General features: G+C 43.7%; 2 protein-coding genes across 2 annotated transcripts; one reads left to right on the forward strand and one right to left on the reverse strand.

Annotated features, from left to right (window-relative positions):
- The first annotated feature begins 15,036 nt into the window (after nucleotides 1–15,036).
- Nucleotides 15,037–17,350, forward strand: LOC109747305 (thioredoxin domain-containing protein PLP3B). Its single transcript, XM_020306387.4, has 8 exons — nucleotides 15,037–15,303; nucleotides 15,863–15,937; nucleotides 16,049–16,096; nucleotides 16,180–16,322; nucleotides 16,427–16,499; nucleotides 16,580–16,641; nucleotides 16,796–16,893; nucleotides 16,974–17,350. The coding sequence occupies exons 1-8, from the start codon at nucleotides 15,220–15,222 to the stop codon at nucleotides 17,081–17,083; spliced, it is 693 nt and encodes a 230-aa protein (XP_020161976.1). The 5' UTR covers nucleotides 15,037–15,219; the 3' UTR covers nucleotides 17,084–17,350.
- An 84-nt stretch (nucleotides 17,351–17,434) lies between these two features.
- Nucleotides 17,435–22,404, reverse strand: LOC109747304 (acyl-coenzyme A oxidase 2, peroxisomal). Its single transcript, XM_020306386.4, has 7 exons — nucleotides 21,676–22,404; nucleotides 20,135–20,250; nucleotides 19,085–19,968; nucleotides 18,813–18,992; nucleotides 18,565–18,731; nucleotides 17,958–18,081; nucleotides 17,435–17,842 (listed from the first exon to the last, which is right to left on the reverse strand). Exons 1-7 carry the CDS (start codon nucleotides 22,128–22,130, stop codon nucleotides 17,672–17,674), a joined length of 2,097 nt encoding a protein of 698 aa, XP_020161975.1. The 5' UTR covers nucleotides 22,131–22,404; the 3' UTR covers nucleotides 17,435–17,671.
- Nucleotides 22,405–22,869: the final 465 nt, after the last annotated feature.

Consider the following 22,869-nt stretch of genomic DNA (forward strand, 5'->3'; position numbering starts at 1 on the left):
GATATGACCGAGGTGTTAACTGTGGAGGGGGGCGCCGCACACGGCTAGGAACAATTGATGTGTGTTCTAGGGGTGCCCTCCCCACGTATATAAAGGAGGGAGAGGGAGGGAGGCAGCCTAGGATGCACCCAAGTAGGAGGAATCCTACTTGGGCCCCTAGTCTAATTCGGCTCCCCTTACCATATTTGGACAAGGGGGGAAGCAAGGTGGGGGGAGGGGAAGGAAGTAGGAGTCCTACTTCATACTTTCCTTTTCCTCCTCTCCTTTCCCTTTCTCCCCACGTGGCTGGCCCTATAGGGGGCGCACTAGCCCCTTGTGGGCTGGTGTGTTCCCTTACTTGGCCAATAAAGCCCATATCTTTGTCGGGGGTTGCCTGAAACCCCTTCCGGTGACCCGGCATCACCCGAAACACTTCCGGTGTCCGAATATAGCCTTCCAATTTACGAATCTTTACCTCTCAACCATTTCGAGACTCCTCGTCATGTCTGTGATCTCATCCGGGACTCCGAACAAATTTCGGTCATCAAATCACATAACTCATAATACAAATCGTCATCGAACGTTAAGCGTGCAGAACCTACGGGTTCGAGAACTATGTAGACATGACCGACACACATCTCCGGTCAATAACCAATAGCGGAACCTGGATGCTCATATTGGCTCCTACATATTCTACGAAGATCTTTATCGGTCAAACCGCATAACAACATATGTTGTTCCCTTTGTCATCGGTATGTTACTTGCCCGAGATTCGATCGTCAGTACCCTCATACCTAGCTCAATCTCATTACCAGCAAGTCTCTTTACTCGTTCCGTAATGCATCATCCCGCAACTAACTCATTAGTCACATTGCTTGCAAGGCTTATAGTGATGTGCATTACCGAGAGGGCCCAGAGATACCTCTCCGAACACAGAGTGACAAATCCTAATCTCGATCTATGCCAACCCGACAAACACCTTCGGAGACACCTGTAGAGCATCTTTATAATCACCCAGTTACGTTGTGACGTTTGATAGCACACAAGGTGTTCCTCCGGTATTCGGGAGTTGTGTAATCTCATAGTCAGAGTAACATGTATAAGTCATGAAGAAAGCAATAGCAATAAAACTTAATGATCATAATGCTAAGCTAACGGATGGGTCTTGTCCATCACATCATTCTCCTAATGATGTGACCCCGTTCATCAATTGACAACACATGTCTATGGTTAGGAAACATAACCATCTTTGATAAACGAGCTAGTCAAGTAGAGGCATACTAGGGACACTTATGTTTTGTCTATGTATTCACACATGTACTAAGTTTCCAGTAAATACAATTCTAGCATGAATAATAAACATTTATCATGAAATAAGGAAATAAATAATAACTTTATTATTGCCTCTAGGGCATATTTCCTTCACATACTGCTTACCACCAACGTCTTATTTTGATTCGGCGGTATTGTTGGATGAAGCGGCCCGGACCAACCTTACATGACCATGTTCATGAGACCGGTTCCACCGACAGACATGCAACTTGTTTTGCATAAAGGTGGCTGGCGGGTGTCTGCTTATCCAATTTTAGTTGAATCGAATTTGACTACAACCGGTCCTTTTTGAAGGTTAAAACAGCAAACTTGACGAAACATCGTTGTGGTTTTGATGCGTAGGTAAGAACGGTTCTTACTAGAAGCCCGTAGCAGCCACGTAAAACTTGCAACAACAAAGTAGAGGACGTCTAACTTGTTTTGCAGGGCATGTGATGTGATATGGTCAAGACATGATGTGATATACATTGTTGTATGAGATGATCATGTTTTGTAAAAGTTATCGGCAATTGGCAGGAGCCTTATGGTTGTCGCTTTATTGTATGAGATGCACACGCCATGTAATTGCTTTACTTTATCACTATGCGTTAGCGATAGTTGTAGAAGCAATAGTTGGCGACACGACCACGACGCTACGATGGTGATCAAGGTGTCAAGCGGGTGACGATGGAGATCATGACGGTGCTTTGGAGATGGAGATCAAAGGCACAAGATGATGATGGCCATATCATGTCACATATTTTGATTGCGTGTGATGTTTATCTTTTATGCATCTCATTTTGCTTAGCACGGCGGTAGCATTATAAGATGATCCCTTACTAAAATTTCAAGGTATAAGTGTTCTCCCTGAGTATGCACCGTTGCAACAGTTCATCGTGCCGATACACCATGTGATGATCGGGTGTGATAAGCTCTACGTTCACATACAACGGGTGCAAGACAGTTTTGCACGTGCAGAATACTCGGGTTAAACTTGACGAGCCTTGCATGTACAGACATGGCCTCGGAACACTGGAGACCGAAAGGTCGAACGTGAATCATATAATATATATGATCAACATAGAGATGTTCACCATTGAAAACTACTCCATCTCACGTGATGATCGGACATGGTTTAGTTGATTTGGATCACGTGATCATTTAGATGACTCGAGGGATGTCTATCTAAGTGGGAGTTCTTAAGTAATATGATTAAATTGAACTTAATTTATCATGAACTTAGTCCTGATAGTTTTTGCATATCTATGTTGTAGATCAATGGCCCGTGCTACCGTTCCCTTGAATTTTAATGCGTTCCTAGAGAAAGCTAAGTTGAAAGATTATGGCAGCAACTACACAGACTGGGTCCGTAACTTGAGGATTATCCTCATTGCTGCACAGAAGAATTATGTCCTTGATGCACCGCTAGGTGTGCCACCCACTCCAGCAACTGCGGACATTGTGAATGCCTGGCAGTCACATGCTGATGACTACTCGATAGTTCAGTGTGCCATGCTTTACGGCTTAGAATCGAGACTTCAAAGACGTTTTGAACGTCATGGAGCATATGAGATGTTCCAGGAGTTGAAGTTAATATTTCAAGCAAATGCCCGAGTTGAGAGATAAGAAGTCTCCAACAAGTTCTATAGCTGCAAGATGGAGGAGAACAGTTCTGTCAGTGAACACATACTCAGAATGTCTTGGTACCATAACCACTTGACTCAGCTGGGAGTTAATCTTCCAGATGATAGTGTTATTGACGGAGTTCTTCAATCACTGCCACCAAGCTATAAAGGCTTCGTGATGAACTATAATATGCAAGGGATGGAGAAGACTATTCCTGAGCTCCTCGCAATGCTTAAAGCTGCAGAGGTAGAAATCAAGAAGGAGCATCAAGTGTTGATGGTTAACAAGACCACTAGTTTCAAGAAAAAGGGCAAAGGAAAGAAGGGGAACTTCAAGAAGAATGGCAAGCAAGTTGCCACTCCCGGGAAGAAGCCCAAGTCTGGACCTAAGCATGAAACTGAGTGCTTCTACTGCAAAGGGATTAGTCACTGGAAGTGGAACTGCCCCAAGTATTTGGCGGATAAGAAGGATGGCAAAGTGAACAAAGGTATATTTGATATACATGTCATTGATGTGTACCTTACTAATGCTCGTAGTAGTGCATGGGTATTTGATACCGGTTCGGTTGCTCATATTTGTAACTCGAAACAGGGGCTATAGATTAAACGAAGATTGGCTAAGGACGAGGTGATGATGCGCGTCGGGAATGGTTCCAAGGTCGATGTGATCGTCGTCGGCATGCTACCTCTACATCTACCTTCGGGATTAGTTTCAGACCTGAATAATTATTATTTGGTGCCAGCGTTGAGCATGAACGTTATATCTGGATCTTGTTTAATGCGAGACGGTTATTCATTTGAATCAGAGAATAATGGTTGTTCTATTTATATGAGTAATATCTTTTATGGTCATGCACCCTTGAAGAGTGGTCTATTTTTGTTGAATCTCGATTGTGGTGCTACACATATTGATACGTCTCCGTCATATCTATAATTTTTGATTTTTCCATGCCAATATTATACAACTTTCATATACTTTTGGCAACTTTTTATACTATTTTTGGGACTAACATATTGATCCAGTGCCCAGTGCCAGTTCCTGTTTGTTGCATGTTTTTTGTTTCGCAGAAAATCCATATCAAACGGAGTCCAAACGGGATAAAAATTGACGGAGATTTTTTTTTAATATATGTGATTTTGGGGAAGAAGAATCAACGCGAGATGATGCCCGAGGGGGCCACGAGGCAGGGGGCGCGCCCCTGACCCTCGTGGCCAGCACGCAAGAAATCCAATATCCAGATAAAAATTGTGTCCAAATTTTAGCCCAGTCGGAGTTACGGATCTCCGGGAATATAAGAAACGGTGAAAGGCTAGAATCTGGAACGCAAAAACAGAGAGAGACAGATCCAATCTCGGAGGGACTCTCATCCCTCCCATGCCATGGAAGCCAAGGACCAGAGGGGAAACCCTTCTCCCATCTAGGGAGAAGGTAAGGAAGAAGAAGAAGAAGGGGGCTCTCTCCCCCTCTCTCCCGGTGGCACCGGAACACCGTCGGGGCCATCATCGTGTGACGGCGATCTACACCAACACCTCTGTCATCTTCACCAACATCTTCATCACCTTCCCCCATCTATCTACAACGGTCCACTCTCCCGCAACCCGATGTACCATCTACAGGAACATGGTGCTTTATGCTTCATATTATTATCCAATGATGTGTTGGCATCCTATGATGTCTGAGTAGATTTTTGTTGTCCTATTGGTAATTGGTGAATTGCTATGATTGGTTTAATTTGCTTGTGGTTATGTTGTTGTCCTTTGGTGCCCATCATATGAGCGTGCGCGTGGATCACACCATAGGGTTAGTTGTATGTTGATAGGACTATGTATTGGGGGGCAAGAGTGACAGAAGCTTCAACCTAGCATAGAAATTGATGCATACGGGATCGAAGGGGGACCAATATATCTTAATGCTATGGCTGGGTTTTACCTTAATGAACGTTAGTAGTTGTGGATGCTTGCTAATAGTTCCAATCATAAGTGCATAGAATTCCAAGTCAGGGATGACATGCTAGCAGTGGCCTCTCCCACATAAAACTTGCTATCGGTCTAGTAAAGTAGTCAATTGCTTAGGGACAATTTCGCAACTCCTACCACCACTTTTCCACACTCGCTATATTTACTTTATTGCTTCTTTATCTAAACAGCCCCTACTTTTTATTTACGTGCTCTTTATTATCGTGCAAACCTATCCAACAACACCTACAAAGTACTTCTAGTTTCATACTTGTTCAAGGTAAAGCGAACGCTAAGCGTGCGTAGAGTTCTATCGGTGGTTGACAGAACTTGAGGGAATATTTGTTCTACCTTTAGCTCCTCGTTGGGTTCGACACTCTTACTTATCGAAAGAGGCTACAATTGATCCCCTATACTTGTGGGTTATCAAGACCTTTGAAGTTTGGATTGCCTGTTTCTCTTCACATAGACAACCGCCATTTGTAGAATGCTCTTTTGCTTCACTTATACTTGTTAGAGCATGGGCATATCTTTTGTAGAAAGAATTAAACTCTCTTGCTTCACTTATATCTATTTAGAGAGATGACAGGAATTGGTCATTCACATGGTTAGTCATAAAATCCTACATAAAACTTGTAGATCACTGAATATGATATGTTTGATTCCTTGCAATAGTTTTGCGATATAAAGGTGGTGATATTAGAGTCGTGCTAGTGAGTAATTGTGGATTAGTAGAAATACTTGTGTTGAGGTTTGTGATTCCTGAAGCATGCACGTATGGTGAACCGTTATGTAACGAAGTCGGAGCATGATTTATTTTTTGATTATCATCCTTTGTGTGGAGGTCGGGATCGCGCGATGGTTAACACCTACCAACCCTTCCCCTAGGAGCATGCGTGTAGTACTTTGTTTCGATGGCTAATAAATTTTTGCAATAAGTATGTGAGTTCTTTATGACTAATGTTGAGTCCATGGATTATACGCACTCTCACCCTTCCATCATTGCTAGCCTCTTCGGTACCGTGCATTGCCCTTTCTCACCTCGAGAGTTGGTGCAAACTTCGCCGGTGCATCCAAACCCCGTGATACGATACGCTGTATCACGCATAAACCTTCTTATATCTTCCTCAAAACAGCCACCATACCTAACTATTATGGCATTTCCATAGCCATTCCGAGATATATTGCCATGCAACTTCCATCATCATGATATACATGACTTGAGCATTCATTGTCATATTGCTTTGCATGATCGTAAGATAGCTAGCATGATGCTTTCATGGCCTGTCCATTTTTTGATATCTTTGCTATGCTAGACCATTGCACATCCTGGTACACTGCCAGAGGCATTCATATAGAGTCATATTTTGTTCTAGTATCAAGTTGTAATATCGAGTTGTAAGTAAATAAAAGTGTGATGATCATCATTATTAGAGCATTGCCCCATGTGAGGAAATAATAAAGAAAAGAGGCCAAAAGAGTTCTCCAAAAAAGAGAAAGAGTCTCCAAAAAAAGAAGGGGAGTCTCTAAAAAAGAGAAAACAAAAAAAATAAGAGAAAAGGAGAAAAGGGGCAATGTTACTATCCTTTTACCACACTTGTGCTTCAGAGTAGCACCATGTTCTTCATATAGAGAGTCCCTTGAGTGATCACTTTCATATACTAGTGGGAATTTTCATTATAAAACTTGTCTTGTATATTCCGATGATGGGCTTCCTCAAATGCCTGAGGTCTTCATGAGCAAGCAAGTTGGATGCACACCCACTTAGTTTCCAGTTTGAGCTTTCATACACTTATAGCTCTTAGTGCATCCGTTGCATGGCAACCCCTACTCCTCACATTGACATCAATTAATGGGCATCTCCATAGCCCGTTGATTAGCCGCGTCGATGTGAGACTTTCTCCTTTTTGTCTTCTCCACACAACCTCCACCATCATATTCTATTCCACCTATAGTGCTATATCCATGGCTCACGCTCATGTATTGCGTGAAAGTTGAAAAAGTTTGAGAATACTAAAGTATGAAACAATTGCTTGGCTAAAACCGGGGTTGTGCATGATTTAAATACTTTGTGTGGTGAAGATGGAGCATAGCCAGACCATATGATTTTGTAGGGATAACTTCCTTTGGCCATCTTGTTTTGAAAAGACATGATTGCTTTATTAGTATGCTTGAAGTATTATTGTCTTAATGTCAAATGATAGACTATTGCTTTGAATCACTCGTGTCTTAATATTCATGCCATGATTAGATTACATGATCAAGATTATGCTAGGTAGCATTCCACATCAAAAATTATCTTTTTTTATCATTTACCTACTCGAGGACGAGCAGGAATTAAGCTTGGGGATGCTGATACGTCTCCGTCGTATCTATAATTTTTTATTTTTCCATGCCAATATTATACAACTTTCATATACTTTTGGCAACTTTTTATACTATTTTTGGGACTAACATATTGATCCAGTGCCCAATGCCAGTTCCTGTTTGTTGCATGTTTTTTGTTTTGCAGAAAATCCATATCAAACGGAGTCCAAACGGGATAAAAACTGATGGAGATTTTTTTGGAATATATGTGATTTTTGGGAAGAAGAATCAACGCGAGACGATGCCCGAGGGGGCCACGAGGCAGGGGGCGCCCCTGACCCTCTTGGCCACCCCGTAAGGCGGTTGGTGCCCTTATTTTTTCGCAAGAAAGCCAATATCCGGATAAAAATCGTGTCCAAATTTCAGCCCAATCGGAGTTATGGATCTCGGGAATATAAGAAACGGTGAAAGGCCAGAATCTGGAAAGCAGAAACAGAGAGACATATCCAATCTCGGAGGGGCTCTCGCCACTCCCATGCCATGGAAGCCAAGGACCAGAGGGGAAACCCTTCTCCCATCTAGGGAGAAGGTTAATGAAGAAGAAGAAGAAGGGGGGCTCTCTCCCCCTCTCTCCCGATGGCGCCGGAACACCGTCGGGGCCATCATCGTGTGACGGCGATCTACACCAACACCTCTGTCATCTTCACCAACATCTTCATCACCTCCCCCCATCTATCTACAGAGGTCCACTCTCCCGCAACCCGCTGTACCATCTACTTGAACATGGTGCTTTATGCTTCATATTATTATCCAATGATGTGTTGCCATCCTATGATGTTTGAGTAGATTTTCGTTGTCCTATTGGTAATTGGTGAATTGCTATGATTGGTTTAATTTGCTTGTGGTTATGTTGTTGTCCTTTGGTGCCCATCATATGAGTGCGCGCGTGGATCACACCATAGGGTTAGTTGTATGTTGATAGGACTTGTATTGGAGGGCAAGAGTAACAGAAGCTTCAACCTAGCATAGAAATTGATGCATACGGGATTGAAGGGGGACATCTTAATGCTATGGCTGGGTTTTACCTTAATGAACATTAGTAGTTGCGGATGCTTGCTAATAGTTCCAATCATAAGTGCATAGAATTCCAAGTCAGGAATGACATGCTAGCATTAGCCTCTCCCATATAAAACTTGCTATCGGTCTAGTAAAGTAGTCAATTGCTTAGGGACAATTTCGCAACTCCTACCACCATTTTCCACACTCGCTATACTAACTTTATTGCTTCTTTACCTAAAACAGCCCCTAGTTTTTATTTACGTGCTCTTTATATTCTTGCAAACCTATCCAACAACACCTACAAAGTACTTCTAGTTTTATACTTGTTCTAGGTAAAGCGAACGTTAAGCGTGCGTAGAGTTGTATCGGTGGTCGATAGAACTTGAGGGAATATTTGTTCTACCTTTAGCTCCTCGTTGGGTTCGACACTCTTACTTATCAAAAGAGGCTACAATTGATCCCCTATACTTGTGGGTTATCACATATTCATAATATTGATGCCAAAAGATGCAAAGTTGATAATGATAGTGCAACATATTTGTGGCACTATCGTTTAGGTCATATTGGTGTAAAGCGCATGAAGAAACTCCATGCAGATGGTATTTTGGAATCACTTGATTATGAATCATTTGATGCTTGCGAACCATGCCTCATGGGCAAGATGAGTAAGACTCCGTTCTCCGAAACAATGGGGCGAGCTACTGACTTATTGGAAATAATACATACCGATGTATGCGGTCCGATGAGTGTTGAGGCTCGTGGCGGGTATCGTTATTTTCTGATCTTCACAGATGATTTGAGCAGATATGGGTATATCTACTTAATGAAACACAAGTCTGAAACATTTGAAAAGTTCAAAGAATTTCAGAGTGAAGTGGAGAATCATCGTAACAAGAAAATAAAGTTTCTACGATTTGATCGCGGAGACAAATATTTGAGTTACGAGTTTGGCCTTCATTTAAAATAATGTGGAATAGTTTCACAACTCACGCCACCTGGAACACCACAGCGTAATGGTGTGTCCGAACGTCGTAACCGTACTTTATTAGATATGGTGCGATCTATGATGTCTCTTATCGATTTACCACTATCGTTTTGGGGTTATGCATTAGAGACGGCTGCATTCAGTTTAAATAGGGCACCATCTAAATCCGTTGAGACTACACCGTATGAACTATGGTTTGGCAAGAAACCTAAGATGTCGTTTCTTAAAGTTTGGGGTTGCGATGCTTATGTGAAAAAGCTTCAGCCTAATAAGCTCGAACCCAAATCGAAGAAGTGCGTCTTCATAGGATACCCAAAAGAGACTGTTGGGTACACCTTCTATCACAGATCCGAAGGCAAAATCTTTGTTGCTAAGAATGGATCCTTTCTAGAGAAGGAGTTTCTCTCGAAAGAAGTTAGTGGCAAGAAAGTAGAACTTGATGAGGTAATTGTACCTTCTCTTGAATTGGAAAGTAGTTCATCACATAAATCAGTTCCAGTGATGCCTACACCAATTAGTGAGGACTAATGATAATGATCATGAAACTTCAGATCAAGTTACTACCGAACCTCGTAGGTCAACCAGAGCATGTTCCGCACCAGAGTGGTATGGTAATCCTGTTCTAGAAGTCATGTTACTAGACCATGATGAACCTATGAACTATGAGGAAGCGATGATGAGCCCAGATTCCGCAAAATGGCTTGAGGCCATGAAATCTGAGATGGGATCCATGTATGAGAACAAAGTATGGACTTTGGTGGATTTGCCCGATGATCGGCAAGCCATAGAGAACAAATGGATCTTCAAGAAGAAGACTGACGCTGATGGTAATGCTACTGTCTACAAAGCTCGACTTGTCGCAAAAGGTTTTCGACAAGTTCAAGGAGTTGACTACGATGAGACCTTCTCGATCACCCGTAGCGATGCTTAAGTATGTCTGAATCATGTTAGCAATTGCCGCATTTTATGATTATGAAATCTAGCAAATGGATGTCAAAACTGCATTCCTTAATGGATATCTTAAAGAAGAGTTGTATATGATGCAACCAGAAGGTTTTGTCGATCCTAAAGGTGGTGACAAAGTGTGCAAGCTGCAGCGATCCATTTATGGACTAGTGCAAGCCTCTCGCAGTTGGAATATACGCTTTGATGAGGTGATCAAAGCATATGGTTTTATACAGACTTTTGGAGAAGTCTGTATTTACAAGAAAGTGAGTGGGAGCTCTGTAGCATTTCTAATATTATATGTGGATGACATATTGTTGATTGGAAATGATATAGAATTTTTGGATAGCATAAAAGGATACTTGAATAAGAGTTTTTCAATGAAAGACCTCGGTGAAGCTGCTTATATATTGGGCATTAAGATCTATAGAGATAGATCAAGATGCTTAATTGGACTTTCACAAAGCACATACCTTGATAAGATTTTGAAGAAGTTCAAAATGGATCAGTCAAAGAAAGGGTTCTTGCCTGTGTTACAAGGTCTGAAGTTGAGTCAGACTCAATGCCCGACCACTGTAGAAGATAGAGAGAAAATGAAAGTCATTCCCTATGCTTCAGCCATAGGTTCTATCATGTATGCTATATATGCTGTGTACCAGACCTGATGTGTGCCTTGCTATAATTATAGCAGGGAGGTACCAAAGTAATCCAGGCGTGGATCACTGGACAGCGGTCAAGAACATCCTGAAGTACCTGAAAAGGACTAAGGATATGTTTCTCGTTTATGGAGGTGACAAAGAGCTCGTCGTAAATGGTTACTTCGATGCTAGCTTTGACACTGATCCGGATGACTCTAAGTCACAAACCGGATACGTATTTATATTGAATGGTGGAGCTGTCAGTTGGTGCAGTTCCAAGCAAAGAATCGTGGCGGGATCTACGTGTGAAGCGGAGTACATAGCTGCTTCGGAAGCAGCGAATGAAGGAGTTCATATCCGATCTATGTGTAATACCTAGTGCATCGGGTCCAGTGAAAATCTTTTGTGACAATACTGGAGCAATAGCCTTGGCGAAGGAATCCAGATTTCACAAAAGAACCAAACACATCAAGAGACGCTTCAACTCCATCCGTGATCAAGTCAAGGAGGGAGACATAGAGATTTGCAAAATACATACAGATCTGAATGTGGCAGGCCCGTTGACTAAGCCTCTTCCACGAGAAAAACATGATCAGCACCAAGACACCGTGGGTGTTAGAATCATTACAATGTAATCTAGAGTATTGACTCAAGTGCAAGTGGGAGACTAAAGGAAATATGCCCTAGAGGCAATAATAAAGTTGTTGTTTATATTTCCTTATATCATGATAAATATCTATTATTCATGCTAGAATTGTATTAACCGAAAACTTGATACATGTGTGGATACATAGACAAAACAGTGTCCCTAGTAAAGCCTCTACTAGACTAGCTCGTTAATCAAAGATGGTTAAGTTTCCTAACCATAGACATGTGTTGTCATTTGATGAACGGTTTCAGATCATTAGGAGAATGATGTGATGGACAAGACCCATTCGTTAACTTAGCATAATGATCGTTAAGTTTTATTGCTATTGCTTTCTTCATGACTGACTATGAGATTATGCAACTCCCGAATACCGGAGGAATACCTTGTGTGCTATCAAACATTACAACGTAAATGGGTGATTATAAACATGCTCTACAGGTATCTCCGAAGGTGTTTTGTTGGGTTGGCATAGATCGAGATTAGGATTTGTCACTCCGAGTATCGGAGAGGTATCTCTGGGCCCTCCCGGTAATGCACATCATGATAAGCCTTGCAAGCAATGTGACTAATGAGTTGGTTACGGAATGATGCAACGATCGAATCTCAGGCAAGTAACGAGATTGAACTAGGTATTTGGATACCAACGATCGAATCTCAGGCAAGTAACATACCGATGACAAAGGGAATAATGTATGTTGTCATAACGGTTCGACCGATAAAGATCTTCGTAGAATATGTGGGAGCAAATATGAGCATCCAGGTTCCGCTATTGGTTATTCACCGGAGAAGTGTCTCGGTCATGTCTACATAGTTCTCGAACCCGTAGGGTCTGCACGCTTAACGTTCGATGGCGATTGGTATTATGAGTTATGTGTTCTGGTGACCGAAGTTTGTTCGGAGTCCCGAATGAGATCACGGACATGACGAGGAGTTTCTAAATGGTCGAGAGGTAAAGGTTGATATATTGGACGATAGTATTCGGACATCGGAATGGTTCCGGAGCGTTTCGGATATTTATCGGAGTACCGGGAGGTTACCGGAACCCCCCGGGGAAAGTAATGGGCCAACATGGGCCATAGGGGAGAGAGAGGACAGCCCACAAGGGGTGGCACACCCCCCCATGGGCAGTCCGAATTGGACAAGGGGAGGGGGCGCGGCCCCCCTTTCCTTCTCCCTCTCCCTCTCCTTCCCCCTTTCCCCCTCCGAAAGAAGGAAGGGGGGCCGACTAGGACTAGGAGTCCAAGTCGGTTTCCCTCCCACTTGGCGCGCCCCCTAGGGACGGCCTCCTCCCTCTCCTCCTTTATATACGGGGACAGGGGCACCCCAAAGGACATCAATTGTTCTTAGCCATGTGCGGTGCCCCCTCCCCCGTTTACTCCTCCGGTCATATTGTCGTAGTGCTTAGGAGAAACCTTGCGCGGATCACTTCACCATCACCGTCATCACGCAGTCGTGCTGACGAAACTCTCCCTCGACACTTTGCTGGATCAAGAGTTCGAGGGACGTCATCGAGCTGAACATGTGCTGAACTCGGAGGTGCCGTACGTTCGGTACTTGATCGGTTGGATCACAAAGACGTTCGACTACATCAACCGCGTTAAATTAACGCTTTCGCTTTCGGTCTACGAGGGTACGTGGACACACTCTCCCCTCTTGTTGCTATGCATCTCCTAGATAGATCTTGCGTGATCGTAGGAATTTTTTTGAAATTGCATGCTACGTTCCCATCAGACGGTTTAGGGAGGACGAGCGATGGCGTCACCGGTTGGTGAGATGGGGAACGCGTACAGGGGTCACGAGAGAAGATTGTGCGGGATAAGGGAAATTCAACAGCGGGATGAGAGGGATCAGAAGGTTCGGGATAGGACTGCTCAGGAGACCTGGCCAGTTGCCCGACGCTGAGTGCTGGTCTTCCATGTTTCCATATTACAGAGGATGGAATTAAATATTTTTACAAGAGAAATAAAAACCTAGTTATTTACACGTTTTTGCCCAAAATCTATCGGCCAAAATTAGGGCTTGTCTGGGATTGCTTTCCCTTTTCAAAATCAGCTCCACTAAATCAAATTCATTTTGAAGCAGTTTCATGCAAGTTGGAGCTTCATCAAAGGGCAGTTTATTCTGCTTGGCTTCGAACTAGCTCTAGCTTTAAGAATTAAGAATAAGAAAATTTGGTGGGAAAGGTCTTTTTGGCTGGTGACGTGTGGAAATAAAACGAAGGGGTATCTACTTATTGATGACAGTGGTGGGTAATTTCCCCGCCACTCCACGAGGACTCTTTGAATTGAGTTTTTGAAGAGCTTCGCGAAAAAAAGGAAGTTGTACTCTAATTTTAGGTATTTTCTTTATAGGGCGATACATCGCGCCCGTTGGCTTGCCATTTTTTTCCAGATTTTTTTAGACAACTTGCGTTTTTAGATTTTCTTTTAGAGAAACTTGCGTTTTTAAATTATTATTTTTAGAAACACTTGTGACTTTATTCATACTCATAACAATTATAGGTACACTAATTTGGATCTAAAATCCAAGAAAATACAAAGTAACCCTATGACTAAGAATTACAATGAAATCCCTTGAAAACACATTTTTCGTGGTATCAATCTCTGCTCGAAGAAATACTCTAACAACTTCGGTAAAGAGGCTGCAATTGAACTGAAGCAATGATGTTATCACTCTTTTACCCACATGAACATTACCAGTAGTGGTTTTTGAAAGCCCCTTGAGTTGCCCATCCAAAAAGATGGAAAGTCTTGATCGATGAGCATACTTGGGCTGGGGATGATTCCCTAGAAGTGCAGGCGTCGAATCACTATATATTAACCATGGTAATCACTAGACGTTGAGAAAGAACATAGAGGTCTTGAAGATCTGTGGTCCTCCCACCTCTCAGTGCCAAGATGACAGTCGGAGGCGAGGGGATCTAAATTTCTCAGATGGCGGTGACGACGGCGGCACGAGAAACCTCTCGAAACTGCACTTGCGTTTTTAGATCGGACCTGAATTTTGGGAGGGTGGAGCAATCCTAAACAGACCCTTATGCCCTTAGAGCATCTCTAACAGATTCCATATAAGTTGACCCTATAAAACGCGTATAAGCTGCGGCCATAGCGTGCCTCGCCCCGGTGCCGCCCCGTCCTGATTCGGGCCGCCGGTGGCCTACTGCGCCTTGCTTGTTGACCGCTTCGCCTCGGCAGTGGAGGTCAAGCCGGCCGCAATTCAGACCGGCGGCGGCAAATTCCGGCGTGTGACGGCTTCTTCCGACGTGCGGCGATGGATTCCGGCGAGTTCCAGGTAGATTCCGGCCAGTTGCGGGGCGACGCGTCTGCTCCGACGAGGTTTGACCAGTTTACGGATTGAATTGTATACTGTCTTCAAAACTGTACATATGAGGTTCTCGCGGATAGATTTTCAGTGCCCTTTAAAATGTTTAAGGGCCGAATGAGTATTACAGGATCTGCCAGGCGCCGTTTTTTCAATCGAAACTCTAAAACACTTTTTTTACGGGTTTGATTTTTTTTATTTTTTATTTTTTAGGAAAAAGTTTTACGGGTTTGATGGGCAGATGCTCTTAGTGGTAGGCCTGATGGGCCGAATTTTGCAGAGGAAAGTATAAATCTGTTGCTGCTGCGACGGCGCTACAACACAACACCGGAAACTTTACTCAGAGAAAAAAGAAACACAACACCGCAATCGCCACCTGCACCGAACCAGAGCAAATCTCCGGCGAGCTCGAGCCGAAGCGGCGGACCCGCGCGAGCAGGAGAGATGGATCCGGACGAGGTGAAGTCGAAGCTCCAAGGCCTGGCCTTCGGCAACGTCCTGGCCGCCGCCGCCCGCGACTACAAGAAGGTGACTCTCGCTCGCCCCCGACGTCTCCTACCTCTCCCCAATCTGAGATTCCACGCCTTGCGCGTCGCCGTTACCCCTCCTCTGGTCTGATCCAGCGATCGGGTCGCCGGGCCGGCTGAGGATCCAGCGACGCCCGAGCCGTGCCCGGTGCCCCCCTTGGATCTTGGGACAAGTTCCTTCGTGTGCTTGCATTTCTTGGCCTTCGGAATCAAACGACGGGCGCTGCTGAGAGCCTAAGATTCGGCGAGCGGGTCATGTTAGCTCGTGTGGAAGTGGACAGCCCTGCTCCGGGGATCTAGCAAAATGGTTACATCTATAATGCTTGGGAATCATGCAGTAATGTTTTCCGTTTCTTTGCATAATGAGGATAAAGGCTGCTTTTGATTCTCAAATGTGGTTACTTTTCATGAATTCCACCATCCTGTAAGCTGGTGACATCTATCTTGAATGGCTCTGAACCTGTGCTTTTTACCAAATCTACAGATGGAGCAAGAATAACACTAATCTTTGTTTCATCATGATTTTTCCTTTTGCAATACTGACACAGACACCATGATAGGAAGTTATAGCTAAAGAGAAGGCTCAAGCAGCACCTGCCATCCACGATGAAGTCGATCTTGATGAGTTACTGGATGTGAGTTGAACTTTACACCATCTCTTACCGTCTTGCGTTTCTCATTAGTGTAGACCACCAACAACTTTGGTATCTGTCGCGCGACCATTATAATGCAGAACTGCTTTGTAGGACCCAGAGCTTGAGAAATTGCATGCTGAACGGCTTGCTGCTCTTAAGGTACTGATCCGCGTCTCACACTTGAGAGGCTTGTATAAGTGCCATATCATGCATTAAGTACCTCATTTTTCTCTATGCAACAGAGAGAGGTTGAGAAGCGTGAGGTGCTAAAGAGGCAAGGTCATGGTGAATACAGGGAAATAACTGAAGGGGACTTCTTAGGAGAGGTCACTCGTGGTGACAAGGTCATCTGTCATTTCTACCATCGTGAATTTTACCGCTGCAAGTAAGCCACAAGTCCTTTTTATGTATACAATGCCTCTTGCCCCTGATGATTTAGTAAGGTGCTGATCTGCGTCTCACACTTGATAATGATGTAAATCTTGGTAGGATCATGGATAAGCATTTGAAGGCACTCGCACCGGTCTATTTGGGAACTAAATTCGTCAAGCTTGATGCCGAAGTTCGTATAACGCTGTTAGTTTTAAGTTACTTCTGCTTTTACTACATCGATGGATGCTGATTTGTTGATAACTACTGCAGAATGCTCCCTTCTTTGTGGCAAAACTAGCAATCAAAACGTTGCCATGTGTTATATTGTTCAAGTAAGTGCATAAATTGTTCATGAATTCTACCTATTCCATCATTAGATAATGAGCCTTCTAACTGTTTTGTACTCTTTATTCCTATATGTCGTCATGTCAAATTTAATCGAGGCTCATTCTAATTTAGTGTTTTTGCGGTGCTTTTGTATTTTAGGAAGGGTATTGCTGTTGATCGGTTGGTTGGTTTTGATGACCTTGGAAGTAAAGATGATTTTTCTACCAGGGCTTTGGAAAATGTACTGAAGAGGAAAGGTAGAGATACTGTTAACTTCTTCATACAGCATTCCTTCACAATTCGAAATAACGAATATGTTAACACCCTGCAAATATAGGTATAATTGAGGAAAAGAAGAAAGATGATGATGACGAAGATGATGAAACTGACATGTCAAAGGATAGGAGGGTTAGATCTTCCACTGCTTATGATTCAGATTCAGATTGAAGAGATGAAGTGATATGATCCTGTCTTTTGTAACATTATAAGTTTGTCTCTTTTGTACTCTAGTTCTCAAAAGCTTCTTTATGATTTATGTGTGCCGTATTGTATCGAACAAGAGAACTGGAGGCTGGATGTATTAGTGATCTGTCAATAGCTCCAGTTTTACATGATCTGGGTTATAGTTCACCAGCTATCAGAGTACAATGCATATGTATGACTAAGTATTAGTGCTGCAATTATGCTTCAGTGTTAGGCATTTCAGCTTCCTTATTCATCTCTGGTATTTCCCTCATCACATCAAGCCTTGTCACGTGACTGAAGGGAGATAATTCATCAGACATTGTAGCTACAGAATTTCTCACATATGAGCTTTATTCCAAGCAATGCTGCCAAAACAAAGTCTGACAAAATTTATTCACAATATTATCACTTAATACACATCTGATGTCTATTACTCATCTTTTTATACACCTTCTTTTGTATAAATCTTATTATACACTTATTTCGACTTGCTATGTTGGGTATATGATAGAAGTCTGTCTATATATAGCTTCTTGCCTTACGGTCTGAGCTTGAAGTAGAATGGTAGGTCTATGTTGGTTGTCTGTAGAAGCCGACACCCTGCGTATACTGAGCGTAGGCCTCTGATTGCATGCCGATTGGGGCGCGGATGATCTGATCTGGGACATCGAAGGCGTCGACAAGTTCTCGAGCCACAAGCCTCACTTGGTAACTGAGGTAGTCTACCAGTTTATGGATAGCCTGCAAGCATACAGAGGAGCATAGCATCAGGTCCTGGTTCTGGTTCTGGTTCTGGTCTGAAGCTAAGAACTGAAATTGCAATTGTGTGCCATGGGGTTGACAAGCAGATGCAAACCTTGGCTTTGTTTGGCGCGACATAGTCTACATTCCGATATGTCCCGATGTCTTTCCAGATCCTTTCAAGCGCATAAAGGTCGCACACCAGCTTCAGTACTTCGCGTGTTTTTTCATCGGGGCAACTGCATAGACAAATCATAAGCCATTGTTGTCGCTTTAACTTCACCAGATAAAGTGAAAAGGTTACGTGCAACATCTCAATGGTGAGTAGGCTTTGTTAGTTCAGCTTTAATTTGCATTCATGATTCAGCTAAACAACAGAATGAGGGTAATGGCTCAAACACAGAAAGGAGTGCTCAGTGGCAGAAGTCAAGGGTGCCAGCAAGAGAACTATAACAATATACAAAGGGCGACAGGAAGATTTTCAAGGGATAATTCTTCAACTCAAGCACAAATAATCATGATCGATGTGTTGGAAAATGCAGTCAGGGCGACAGGAGGATTTTTCAGTGCTTTCACCGATAACAAGTCTCAACCAAATAAATATTTGTAGTAACTATTCAACAAAATCTTATTTTTAAACTAATGTGTGCAGCTAACTAGCTAGTAAGCAATGGTGGTAAGAATAATGTAACTGAGGTCAGGTAACAGCACAAAAACTATACCTCTTCACTGCTTCTATAAACCTAGCGAGGATGACAGACTCAATGTGTGACTCTGCGAGCGTGAGCAGATGGTTTAAACATCTGTTCCACGCACCAAAGCCTCCGAGTGTCTTCATGTGCTTCTGGAGTCGAGCAGCAACACTATGCAATAGTCTAGATGTTCGGTACTGAGAAGAGAGTTTGTACAATCAGTACAGGACTTCTATCCAATAGCTACTGATATTATAAATAACAAAGACAGGACTCACTCTGAATGCATCCAGCTGAAATTTAGGATCCCTGAGATGATCTTCCCCTTCCCACCGAGCAGTAACGGGATTAGGCTGAGACAAGTAGGTGCCCATGGAGTCTCTCAAGTAGTTCCAGGTGACCGAGAGTGTTCCTCCCTTGAATTTTTGCTGATACTGCTTCAGGAGATCTCCAGCAACCTACAATATATAGCATCGTGATAAAAGGTACAATATTGGAGGTATGCCTATCGAATATCGTAATGAGCTTTGTAGAGGATTCCGATTGGTACCTGCTGCAGCAGAACTGTGTTGTCTCCTTCGAATGTTTGAAATATATCATGGTCATTCCGCAGACCACCAAAGCGATTTACAGCAGCATACCCATGTCCACCACATGATTCTCGGCATATGCTGATAGATTTTGCCGTGTATGAAGTTATGTAGGATTTCAACCCAGAGGAAAGTACATGGACATCAGCGGTAACATCCTCGTCATTGGTTTTCTTCATTTCCGAGTACATATCTACCAGATACGCTCTGGCGAAATGAAATGCATACGCTGATGCCAACATAGGCATTAGTTTGTGCTGGTGAGACTGGTAATCCAGCACACTGATTTCAGGCTCCTTAGGTGGACCAAACTGTTGGCGCAGTAAAGCATATCTAACAGCAATGGTTACCGCAACTTTGAGTACTCCCACCGAACTATACGCAAGACCAACTCGCCCCCCAACAAGCTCACCAAGGGTTGCCGCAAATCTTCTATTAATCGTGGGGAGGCTGCTTGTGTATTTTCCATCTCGCGCCACATCACCGAATCGGTTCAGAAGGTTGTCACGGGGTATCCTAACTGAACGGAATCTCAGGGCACCATTGTCTACACCATTTAGGCCTATCTTGTGCCCACAATCATTGATCTCAATTCCAGGAAGAACAGCATGGGTTTCAAGGTCCCGAATCGGGACAATAAATGCATGAATTCCCATGTCAGCAGGTTCCCCTCCTTTTCCCTGAAGCGGTAGAATTAACCTCGCAAAAACAGTGGCGAATTTTCCATGAAGAGCTGCATTGCCAATCCACCACTTAATGGCTCCATCATTTGGGGTATCAATAATGAACTCATCAGTAACTGGATCAAATGTAGCAGTGGTCTGTAGGGCTTGAACATTGGATCCTGTCGAAAAGCAACGAACAGAAATGAAAAAAATCTTTTCAAACTATTGCAAACAGTGTTTTAGGTGGTGGGTACAAGTCCCAATAGACAGTTAAACCGCAAATCAATCAAAGTGCCAAACAGGAAATCAGAAATACTGATGAAACCATTAAATAGATAATCTAACCATGATGCAGTTCTGTCATAGCAAAACAGCCTGGATACTCCAAATTGTCGATTTTGTCGAAGTACTTTTCTTTGTGCTTCTTGGTTCCCAAATTTATTACGGAACCCCCCCAAAGACTGCGTTAATAAGCAGGCAAGTTAGTGGACTTATAACAACGGACAGACAAGGAAAAATGTAAGATGTAAAACCGTAAATAATAATTACAAATGTCAAATGATGTGTTATTGTCCTGCTAAGATCACCAAAGAAAATAAACTGAGATAACCACTGAGGGTATTTTCTTCCGGTGATATTTCTACAGTATTGGGCTGCCCGATCGAATCTTTTCCTCAAACCCACCTGGGCCTGCCCCTGTCAGACTCCAAGTTGCCAAGAGAGGCTTTTCTTCCGGTGATCTCTTCTGTTGCTAAATGTTTGACCAGGTTCTCCTTAGGTTTCCCGTCGAAAGGTGGTCGCCTTACTCTTAAAAAATCTAACATGGTCCCAAGCAACCAAGCAATCAGCTCCATTAGCTTTCTCTTCCCCTTTCCAAAGAAATTATCTCCTTATGTTTTTTAATGAAAATCTGAAGGCAGGGGTCTCCCCTCCCGTTCTACTAAAAAAATGGAGGGTCTCATCTCATCCCAGAATGATAAAAAGAAAAAGGTGCAGTGTTTGAGGTTGTATGAAATGAACCACCAACCAAACTCCACATGCATAATCCCAAAACTCGAAACAAAATTATCATGACTACACCAAATGGGGACATAAAATGCTTGACATTTCACAATAAAAGTTGTGCACGCAAGCATCCTTGTAGCTGCAGGCAATCAAATGAATCACAAACTGACCATAACCAAAGTTGTGTAGCAACCAACCATCGTAATCAAGAGCTAATGCCGCTTTTTTCATCACAACAACCAACCAACCATCGTAACCAAAGTTGTGTAGCCCACACTATTGCAGGGAAAAGCCATAATCTATTAGCAAGTGACCAAAAAAATAATATAAACCCAACTGTCCTCATGCTGAAGGCGACTCTGTTTTCAGAGTCCTTGTCACTCACAACTCACAAGTCATAAGTACTTGCCTCAATAAGGAGTGCAATTGCAATCTAGCCGTACGTGAAGTAGGTTGCAGTTAAGCTAACAACGGATCCAAGCCCCACACCACAAATAACATTAACCATGCTAACATGCTAGAATCCTCGTGAATGTGATAATCAGAACCGTCGAGATCATACACATTCAAAAGAGTAAAACAAAACGATTTTAGTTACTGAGACCGAAAGTCAATTACCAATTAATCCATGGATGTAGTTTGCAGTTCCCCTCGTAACATCACATCAAGCAAAAGGGAGAGTTGTACACTCTATCCCACACCCATCAAGCAATTATGTAAGCCCTCTCGTTGACTACCAGCTAACAATCTCCATATGAAACATCTGGAAGCAATTCAGGACCGAGGTGTGTTCTTTACCAGTTTATTTGTGAGGGAATCACCAAATGACCAGTAAATTCACTACAACGCGCGGTATTTCGAAATAAAAACAGCGAACCAACCTGTACTGCACGCCGACCTTGATGGCGAGGGAGATGTCGACCCCGCCGACGGCCTCCATGACGGCGAAGTACTCGGCGGGATCGGCGGCCATGAGGCTGAGCGGCCGCACCCCGGCCTCCCGGACGAGCGCCGCCATCTGCCGGAAGCAGAGGTCGCGGTGGGCGGCCATGGGCAGCTCCACGGGCGTCTGGAGCTCCGGCCGCGCGACGTAGAACTCGTACACCCGCGCCTGCATCTTCCGGTGCCGCCCCCTGAGGTACGCCGTGAGCGCGGCCGCGTCCGCGTCCAGGCCGCCCGCCCGCCGCTTCCCCGCGCACGCGGCGGGGCCCAGAGAGCCACCCCCCTCGGGAGCGGGCTGCAGGAGGTGGAGGGAGAGGCGTCGGAGGCGGCGCATCGCCGGCGTCGACTCCTCGTCGTCGGAGCCGTGGCGGCCGGAGCGGGACGTGGTGGCCATGGCGACGCCGGGCGGTGAGGCGTTGGACGAAGCGTGCGCGCGCCGGGGCGGGGGTGTGGGAAAGCGAAGCCGAAGTTAGTCGGTGCCGTTACGTTCGGACGTTGCTTTAATGGGGTCCAACGGGAGGCGCATCTTTCAGTTGGGCCCCTGCAAGTACGTGATATTGGCTTTGCCTCCCGAATCCACGTGTTCACATGTTTTTAAATAAAACTAGCAAGATGCCCGTGCGTTGCATGTAACATCAAGATGTATTTGTATGAGTAGTTTATCTTGTGAGACAAAAGGATGAACGAGGGAAGACCTTATTTGCAAATGTGGAGAGGGGTGTGGCTATCTTTTTGCAAAATTGCCATAGTTTCCTTCCTATCCGTTAGATATAAATCGGACGGCCTATATTGCAGGATAGCAGGCACACCATCATCACCAACTCTGTTTTTTATAAGAGTAGAGAAAAACGGCTATCTAACGTGAAATGCACACCATCTTATGAGTTTATACATATTTTTACTATGTAAACACCGAGTACTCCCTCCGTTCCTAAATATAAGTCTTTTTAGAGATCCACTATAAACTACATACGGATGTTCATAGACATATTTTAGGGTGTAGAATCACTCATTTTGCTCCGTATGCAGTCCATAATGAAATCTCTAAAAAAAGACTTATATTTAGGAATGGAGGGAGTATAATATAGACATATATAACAAAGATAAAAGTTATGGACTCAAGACCGACAAAA

Source organism: Aegilops tauschii, chromosome 7 (genome assembly GCF_002575655.3).
Source record: "Aegilops tauschii subsp. strangulata cultivar AL8/78 chromosome 7, Aet v6.0, whole genome shotgun sequence".
NCBI classification, from domain to species: domain Eukaryota; kingdom Viridiplantae; phylum Streptophyta; class Magnoliopsida; order Poales; family Poaceae; genus Aegilops; species Aegilops tauschii.